The following is an 8,849-nucleotide window of genomic DNA, read 5'->3' on the forward strand; positions in this document are numbered from 1 at the left end:
CTTTTAGAACATTCGTTCTTAATCAAGAAAAATAAGGGTACGAGTGCAAATTGACTAGTTGAAGGAACTAAGCAACAATTCCCTGGAAGTACCCAAAAAAAAAAAAAAATCACAGAAACAATCAGTTGGAGGTGAATGCGTTTGCGTGTGTTTAGCATGGCACAAAAAATCACAGTAGTGATTTTTTCAGAAGCAGCCTGGGGAAGTACCTAGCAAATGTACAAGCATCAATGTTGTCTTAAGTTCAAATATCGCAAAAAAAATATAGAAAACTTCAGCTAAGCACCTCTGTATGCTTAAATATTAACGGAGTCAGTATGCCTTTTATAAGGGGAGAAGCCATGGTGACCCAAAAAAAGCAACTTATATGTATATATGTATAGTATTAATAAAAGACAGAACGTTGAACATGTATAACACGAATCTACATGCCGATCAACTCAATCAAAACCTATCACCAACTCGTCGTTATATACATAAATAATCTGAAAAACCAATATGAACCTTCCATCACCTTCCATCCTCCATTACACTAAACGACCCCACCACCAGCAAACGGACCAGTAATTTGATGCCATTTATATGACAAGGGAGAGAACAAAAATCAGCAGCACACATATGGCCAGGCTCACCACAAGAAAACAAGGAAGAAACTATACTCTGAAAAAACAGAGAACAAAGCGTTCACCTTTCTTGTTTGGAAACTAACCTGCCATTGTGGACAACGACTCTGACTACTATCCCCGTCTTCAGTCACTATTTTAACCCATGTCATTCATTCTATCATTCATAATACTTTGCTCTAAGATCTAAGATGTATGCACTACAAATAGAAAATCGAGTTCAATACTAATTTCATGCCAGTGTCAACTCTAACCCCTCTTCCTTTTCATTATCATTGAGTTGAAAGGAATCAAATGCACGAGGGCACTGCATTTGAACGAGCATAGCTCCACAAACAAAACCAAAAACCAACCATATCTGTGACTGGCACCTAACCGTGAGCACAGAATAGGAGGAAATAAAAACCTTCGTGCATTTGTAACCTCGGCATCTCAAACCATACTTCAAAATGGAGAGAACTGGACTTCAATTGCTGGATGATACTAGATTGGAGGCTCAAATATCATTTCCTGCATCATAAGTGAAGAAGAGGCCTCTCAGTATTGTGGGTGACAATGGATCTCTTCTCTTAAATCGCAACATAAGGAAAATATTAAACAAGGCAAACCTGATCACACACAGGACATGTGTCACTTCGTTCCATCCATTCAAGAATGCAAGCAAGGTGAAAATGATGATCGCATTTTGTGGTAATTTTTGGATTTTGTGGATCATACTCTGCAGAGAAGAAAGGAAATGATCTAGTAACTGAATGTGTCACATATTTAGAGGCAAGCGGAAAAACAAAGAGTGCAGTTTGAATGGACAACTTCAAGCAACAATGTCGTTGATCATAAGAAATTAAATGAAGGAACTTCCTCTTTAAAAGAAAGATAACGGTTTAATTATACAATTCTAGAATGGTTGAACCAAGGACTTTACCTTCCAAACAGGTGGGACAAAGATCCTCTTCCTCCATTGTTAAAGTAATAGATTCCACTGATTTCGCAAGTTCAACTTCTGACTTCTTCAACGGATCAAGTTCTGAATCAGTTTGGGCTTTGCAGTCCGCACCCTTCAGGTCTTCACACTTGGGTGAAACTTCTCGGGTATTTCCACCAACTGCTTCTTGAACAGAATCAGAATTTGTTGCTGTCTGCAATGCTGATTCACTCTTGCTGCCACAAATCTCTTGCACCGATGGTGGAGTATGAGGATCCTCTATAGCCACATCATATGGAATAGGGGCAGGAGGTGGTCTATAAGTGTCAGGTATTGATGTATCCAAATTTGTATCAACTAGGAGCCCAGTAGAGACTGCAGAGGCACCTCCTTGGCGAGACGATAAAGGAACATGCTCATCCGATGTCCTTGGAAACTGCATTGTAATTCAAATTCACAAAAATATGAATAACAAGAAACAAGATAAATCACAAAATCAATTTCACTGCCAACACACTGATTTAAAAGACTGAATTCATTAATCAAGTCAATTATCAAAGGCCAAATCCACTTAAAACATTCACAAGAAACAAATAACCCCACAAAATGTTTTTAACAAAAGCGACGCAACTCAACACTAATAAATAGAAAAATAAAAAACAGTATTTAGAATTTAGAGCGAGTGAGGGAAAGCATTCTACTTACGTAATAGTATGTTGGTGCAGCATTTAGCTCCGTTCCTTTGGAAGAACAGCAGCAGCAGCCTCCCATTGTCTTCTTTTACTTATTATCTCTGCTGTGGAGAACTCGAGGCACTTGGTGCCACATATCCCTTAAACATAAAAAACGAAAAGGACGTTGTTGGACGACTGCAATAAGATTAACAATTTGCCCAAAATAAACAAAAAACCTACAATTGATGATTTCAAACCCCATGACCAATAACTACGATTCAAGTCTTGACACCCGCGGATTAAACCAACTGTTCAAACACAATAGACCCTAAACACGTTCCTAGTGATATTAGTACAAAACCCCCACCATGTTAATTACTGCAAAACCCAACAAACCCATCATATTAGCAGCAAAACCCAATTCATGGAGCTTAAAAAATAATTAAAAATTAGTGAAAATCCAAACTTCTCCGCAACCAACACCCAATTCTATACACTTCGAGCAATTATCACGAGTAAAACAGCATCAAATTATCATGGAAGCAACTAAAGCAATCAAATTATACAGAGACAACAAACAGCATCAAATTATTAGGGAAGCCATAAACTAAAAGCCTAAGCAGTCAATACCAATACACTTTTAATAAGGAAAAAAATACATGATCAGCCGAAAAGTCTCAAAACCAATGAATTAAAAGCAGAAACAAAAAATCGAACAGGATTTCACAGAAAAACTCTTGAAAAATCGATTAAAAAAAAAAAACAAAGAGGAAGAAGAAGTAAAAAATATCAATCCGAATTTAGCAAGGGTTTGAGAATTTTGAGTACCTTTTTGTGGATTGAAGACGCTTCGATCGGAATCGAAATTGGAATTGGGGATTTTAGAGGAAGGGAGGGAGTGAGTGGAGAGAGAGAGGGTGGACTTGTTGGGGAGCGTATTGGAGGGGAGAGAGAGAGAGAAAGTGGCTTTTCTTTTCAGGGGGAATAAAACAAAAATACTAAATTAATTAATTATGCTGAAAATTATGAAATATAATAAAGAAATACATTTTGTTGCAATTTTGGTATGGGTTTGTTGATTGTTGTTATACCAATATTCACAGGTGGCAGTGGCATATGGAAAAACCAGTTTTTGGGCTTTTTTGTTCAAAGCCCACTAGTAGGTTATAAATTAATTTTGAGCCTAAATCCCTTACCATTTCAAATCCAATTCGGTCTCTTTTGTAGCTCGACTCAAGATCTAACCTCGTGATCTTTTTCTCGATACAACGCTATTGAGCAGTGGAAAATTTGGTTAAGTCACATTGCATCATTAATAATCACTCACCATGTAAAAGCCGAACCCAAGACTAAAAATATTACTAAAACGATACGGCAAAGATTCCTACGTGAGTCACTCGCACGTATATACTCATACGTATGCTTTTTTGAAATACATGATCAATACCGCACCTAAAACCATAATTATCTATACAATTTAGGTTTGATTAGTCCTACTTCCACCAATGCTTTTCCGTAGTTCAAAACTGTAAACAAGAAATAAAGGCACTACGTCTCAGCAATCTACACCAGTAAATAAAGAACCTGAAAAAACATGATTGGAGAAAAACTCCCTCTCGTGGTGCAAAACCGCGCTCTCTCTCTCTCTCTCTCTCTTCTCACGTAAGACCATGTCCTATCACGTGATGAGAGAGAGAGAGAGCTGGGGTTAGCAGCCAGAATGGATAAGTTATTCGCCCTCGGCATTCTGCACATTAGATTTTGTACAAACCATATGCTTCTAAAACCAAGCACATCATATAATACTCAAATGGCAGATATAATGATGAGATTAATACCTAATACTGATATAGAACAACTTAGGTATGAGCCCTGTATTACAAAGTTAGGATTCAAGGGATCGATGTCACCGTACTAAATCTGATTAAATCTGACCTAACGGTTAGGTTAGTAGATACATATGTATATTATTATACAACCATATTTCCTTTTTTTGACGTTCACATTTCTCGTTCTGCTTGTTTCCACTTCCGACACCCGGCAGCATCGACAAATTCAGTGACCACCGATACCTCATCCAATGGCATCTGCAACCAAGAACAATAAATAAGACGCAGAGGATTCTATTTGTGCATTCAAAGCACATATGTAATTTTCTGTGTGCAGAAACATGAGAGAGAGAGAGACCTGCTGTGATGAAAAATGTCGTTGTGCAGCATTGATCAATTGTTCCCTTGTTGGATTAGAATTGCCGCTTAACTACAATTTCAAATTGCAAGAGCAGGATTTAGTCGAATGATTTCACAACCAGGCAGAACAAACAAACGAAGAGCAGGAATCAGCGATACCCACAAGATTGAAGTGTCTGCAATACTTCCTCAATGAGCTTGTTCCTAGTTTTCCCAAGTTTACTCTCTGATCATCCACACAGAAGATTAGGCAACACAATAATGGGTGTACATAGAAATTCGGAAATTCACACCGCATTAAGTGTAGAAGGATAACTATATATCAGAGCATGACCATTCAACTTAGCCAGAAAATGTGTCATCTACTAGAACCATTGGAGTGACCGATGCAAGCATATTGAAGCAAAGTGTTTGTTATTATTTGAGTAGGAAATCATAAGCAAAAGCGTTCTATCCAAAGGCGTTAAAGCAGTACACTCCCAATTCATAATTTTTTATTACTAACAAAATTTACAGCATTGTTTTTAAATAAGTGAAAACATATTGAGGAGACTCATTTAGTAGACAGGATAAATTTTCAATGACAAACATGAACACCCAGATCTCACTTTCCAAGTTACTTACCGATTGGGGTGCTTGGATGTATTGAACTTCTCTATAACTTCCGCGATTTACTGACTTCGTTGCTGAGGGTGGAACATATGGCCTTGAAAATCGAACTCTTGGTTTACTATGCTTATGGAACTCAAAGCATCTAGCTGCCAAAAGAAATACAATGATAAAAATTAGATAGAAGCTCCAAACAAATGCCAAACAAAAATATCGTAAAAAGAGCAACCCAATACACAAGGATCCCATCGTCAAGATCTGAAAAGGGACAGATGTAAAGTCGAATCCCTCATCCCCTAGAGGCTGTTTTCCCGTTTTGAGTCCACAACCTCCAGGTTGCAATGTAAAAACCTTAGAAATGACTAAATTGATGCTTCATCAGGTATGGTTTATGCAACTTACAGAAATCATTCTCCTTATCACCATGGTCAGAGATGCCGCTAGAGTAATCAAGATCGCTATCTTCCTCATTCCCTGTAGGATGTTCCAGCACACTCAACGCATTCCTTTGCAGCTTAACTTCAACTCCATTTTTCAGAACCTTGTATCGCCAAAAATTAACGGTTTAAAAAATAAATCCCCACAATGCAGAACAGGATACTGAAGTGAAATTATAAGATAAATCATCCACAAGTAGTAATAACAATGAAAATCCATACTTGAGACTCAAGAATTGAAAGAATTAGTATAATAACAAGCCCTAGATGGCAATGATAAGAAGGATTACATAAATATACTTAATTCAAAAAGCTTAGGTTATGATCTAAACAAAATCACAACCGATAAACTGAACCCCAGAACAGAATTTCTGATACAAAATATCCAAAATTACATTCGACATGATTGCTTATATGATGCAAGAAGATAAAAAAAGAATGAGAGAAAAATCCAGAATCCCGCCAATGACAACGCACTCGGAAAAGAACTACAAATTCCAGTTGTCCCCTGCAAGAAACTTAAAACCCTATGATATTCGTAAAATTGGTAGGAAAACGTACAAAGTGAGGATAGGTTGCTTATTGGGCCTCAATAAAAACCTTGCCAGGGATTTCAACCCAGAAGAAGGGAAAAAGAGTGTCCTGCACATACAACTAAGGAACTATCCTCACAAGATACAATGAAACCCTTATATTTGTCTGAAATGCGAAACCCCCAATTGTTCTCACAGCAGGAAACAACGAAGCACATGAAATGTCGACTAATGCCTAATTTTGTGGGTCATCCCATAATTTTAGAAAGATATGCCCTTTCCAAAGAATACAACATAAACACAATTTTTTTTTAATGCAAGCGATGTTGGGGAGAGGTAATGAAACTCGGAACCTTGCTCTTAACAAACCGACCTACAAGTTAGTTTCACAAACACAACTTTTATAGAATAGAGAAAAATGACTAAAAGCCCAGCTTTTCCTTTCCCAACAAAAACAACCAAAATTATCAACAAATCCACTTGGGAGCAAAATTTGGCAAAACAGTTAAAAAATAAAAGCAATTATGGTAAACAAGTCCACAAAAACCAAATTAAGAAATAATTAAATGAAAACAAAATAATTTAGAAAAAGTGAAAAGGAAGAATACCAGCCAGTGCCAACCCCCAAGCCCAACAGCTTTCTTGACCACGCCTTGAAGACCCACCAAAACAGACTTTGTTCTGTTGTTTCCAGTGACAATAACCTTGGTGTGCCTGGGAAGAACTGAAAGTTCCTCATCTCCGCTTTCGTCCCGAAAAGGCGATAGCATCCGAGAACCACAGAGCTCTGGCTCCAGCATTCTTCCCAGTTTTGATAAAAAACTAGAGCTTCTACTAAACCCAATCAAACAACCAAAACCAAACCGCTCCACAGTCCAATACCCAACTTCTGAATTCAACAATTTGAGATACAAAAACCCATTTTTTAGATCCTAAAGGCCTTTTCCTCAAATGGGTTTTGCTTACATTACTACTAAAATTTCCCAGACAGATTCATGAACCAAATTAGCCAAGAAAATCCAACCTCCAATTCTGATCCCTGTGGCAGAAAGACAAATGAAGACCTTATGTTATAAATAAATCCAGAGACATGCAGTGATTGGAATTAATTCTAGAGGGAGGGACACAGAGAGAGAGAGAGAGAGAGAGAGAGAGAGAGAGAGAGAGAGAGGCACCTTTCTTCTTTATGAATGTGTGTAATTCTTGAGCTCTGACACGAAATCTTGAGGGAAATCTTCAATGCAAAACAGACAGAATTTCAATCACTGCTTCACGGGCAACGATTGATCACATTAAATGAAGCACTATTTGCTTCAGATCAAAGATTTATGCTTTTCATCAAGCTTCACTCTGCATGCAAAACCTGAATCAATATATACACACACATATATTGGATTAGTTTTCTCACACTTTCTGCATTGAATAAAATTTTGGAGCGGATTTTTATTTACGAAAATTCATCAGAAACAGCTGAATTTTTTTCTGAAAGATAATAACGATAAGAAAAATCTATTTACTTCTATGGTGAAAATACGTCAGCACTCAACCAAGGCAAATCCCAAAACATTTGTTTGGCAGCTGCGAAAGTGTCAGAAATAAAAAGTTTTAAATTTCTTTTGGCCTATTTAAAAACTGAATAAAAATTATATTTAAACAACCCCCACTTAACTGAGCTAATCAGACAAAGGGTACAGAAAACCATCATGATTAAATAAAGCACACAAGAAAAACAGGCACAAAATTTTTGATTTGACTGTTTGTGCCCCCACTTTCTGGAACTTTTTCATTTTTTTTTCAAAAATAAGCTCAACCATGCATCAAAATTTGTTAACAACAATGGATTATTACAACTTAATGACAGTACAACCAGTGAAAATTACAAAAAACAATCAAATAATTAATCCCAATAAACCCCAAAAGAATAAAATAATACTAACAGTGAGGGAGCTGCTAAAATAGCAACTTTTGGAGCTAAATTCAGCAAAGATATGAGCTTGAACCAGTAAAAAATTGCAAATGGCTGAGACACGAAATGTGTCGAAAACCCAACTGGAAAAAATAAAAAAAAGCACAGAAAAAAGTGCATTACCTGTTTGGTTGTCGAGAAAATAACAGGAAGCTCTGAGAAAAACCCAGATGACAAAAAGGTACCCAAGACAGGATTTTGAATAATATGGAGTGATCCTGAAGATTGTGGAGAAATGGATGATTTGAAGATTGTGAAAATGCAGAGGCGTTTTCTGAGAGTGAGTGAAAAGGATTGGAATTTGCTGATGGAGAGAGAAAGTAGAGCAAGGGGGAAGGAAGGAGCACACTAAATGCTTACCAACTGTCAATGGAACGACCTGCCATTTGCCGTACCGCCATGCCTTTGTAACCGGTGGAACCGGGTATAGCCGGTTGAAATTATAGGCTCCGGCTCGGCTAGGTTTTGTGAGCCGGGTGGTTTTGTCGTGTAGTGGGAGATTTAAGGGCGTGGCCCAAACATCGTGTAGGTTGGCAAAAAGTGAAAGGTTCTGAAAAAATTAGAAAAAAACTGAAACTGAAGTCTGAATTGAAATAATTCGGTTTCCTTTTACAAATTGAAAAAATCGAACCAAATATTAATTTCGGTTTGGTTTTCAATTTTGACTACAACCGAATCAAATCCACTCACAAATATTAAGAAAAATTAATAAAAAATAACTTGAAAATTTTGAGTTTTAATAATAAGGATAAAATAAAGTGCAAAATAAATAGTATCGGAATTGACTTTTTAATGTAAAAATATGATTTTTCGTTACAGTAAACAGTATTGGGAACTTTTCGTTAAAGTTTCTTAAATATTATAAGATCCTTGTAAATTTTGAGGAAATTGGAAGT

The 8,849-nt window shown here is 36.9% G+C and overlaps 2 protein-coding genes across 3 annotated transcripts; both read right to left on the minus strand.

Moving 5' to 3' along the window:
• Window positions 1-345: 345 nt before the first annotated feature.
• On the minus strand, window positions 346-3,190 carry LOC103963870 (probable E3 ubiquitin-protein ligase RHB1A). The gene is made up of 5 exons (XM_009376739.3): window positions 3,048-3,190; window positions 2,251-2,377; window positions 1,546-1,981; window positions 1,232-1,341; window positions 346-1,133 (listed from the first exon to the last, which is right to left on the minus strand). The coding sequence occupies exons 2-5, from the start codon at window positions 2,314-2,316 to the stop codon at window positions 1,107-1,109; spliced, it is 639 nt and encodes a 212-aa protein (XP_009375014.2). The 5' UTR covers window positions 2,317-2,377; window positions 3,048-3,190; the 3' UTR covers window positions 346-1,106.
• An 840-nt stretch (window positions 3,191-4,030) lies between these two features.
• LOC103963873 lies at window positions 4,031-8,296 on the minus strand. Of its 2 annotated transcripts, none has more exons than XM_009376742.3 (8): window positions 8,077-8,296; window positions 7,163-7,337; window positions 6,596-7,026; window positions 5,420-5,558; window positions 5,033-5,166; window positions 4,572-4,634; window positions 4,407-4,478; window positions 4,031-4,306 (listed from the first exon to the last, which is right to left on the minus strand). In XM_009376742.3, exons 3-8 carry the CDS (start codon window positions 6,785-6,787, stop codon window positions 4,220-4,222), a joined length of 687 nt encoding a protein of 228 aa, XP_009375017.2. In that variant the 5' UTR covers window positions 6,788-7,026; window positions 7,163-7,337; window positions 8,077-8,296; the 3' UTR covers window positions 4,031-4,219. The 2 variants fall into 2 exon arrangements, with proteins under 2 accessions (XP_009375017.2, XP_018507067.2); XM_018651551.2 differs by having other exon boundaries at window positions 7,163-7,350.
• Between the last annotated feature and the right edge of the window lie 553 nt (window positions 8,297-8,849).

The sequence above is a fragment of a genome, unplaced genomic scaffold, assembly GCF_019419815.1.
Source record: "Pyrus x bretschneideri cultivar Hongxiangsu unplaced genomic scaffold, Pyrus_bretschneideri_v1 Contig3, whole genome shotgun sequence".
NCBI classification, from domain to species: domain Eukaryota; kingdom Viridiplantae; phylum Streptophyta; class Magnoliopsida; order Rosales; family Rosaceae; genus Pyrus; species Pyrus x bretschneideri.

Excerpts from the sequence above, each read along its gene's own strand:
- LOC103963870 (XM_009376739.3), bottom strand. The coding sequence starts at position 2,316 with ATGGGAGGCTGCTGCTGCTGTTCTTCCAAAGGAACGGAGCTAAATGCT. Across the intron at positions 1,982-2,250 it reads CTGCACCAACATACTATTAC|TTTCCAAGGACATCGGATGA; the intron begins GTAAGTAGAATG and ends ATTACAATGCAG. Across the intron at positions 1,134-1,231 it reads CATGTCCTGTGTGTGATCAG|GAAATGATATTTGAGCCTCC; the intron begins GTTTGCCTTGTT and ends CTTATGATGCAG.
- LOC103963873 (XM_009376742.3), bottom strand. The coding sequence starts at position 6,787 with ATGCTGGAGCCAGAGCTCTGTGGTTCTCGGATGCTATCGCCTTTTCGG. Across the intron at positions 5,559-6,595 it reads TTGGGGGTTGGCACTGGCTG|GTTCTGAAAAATGGAGTTGA; the intron begins GTATTCTTCCTT and ends TGGCGATACAAG. Across the intron at positions 5,167-5,419 it reads TGATAAGGAGAATGATTTCT|CTAGATGCTTTGAGTTCCAT; the intron begins GTAAGTTGCATA and ends TTCTTTTGGCAG.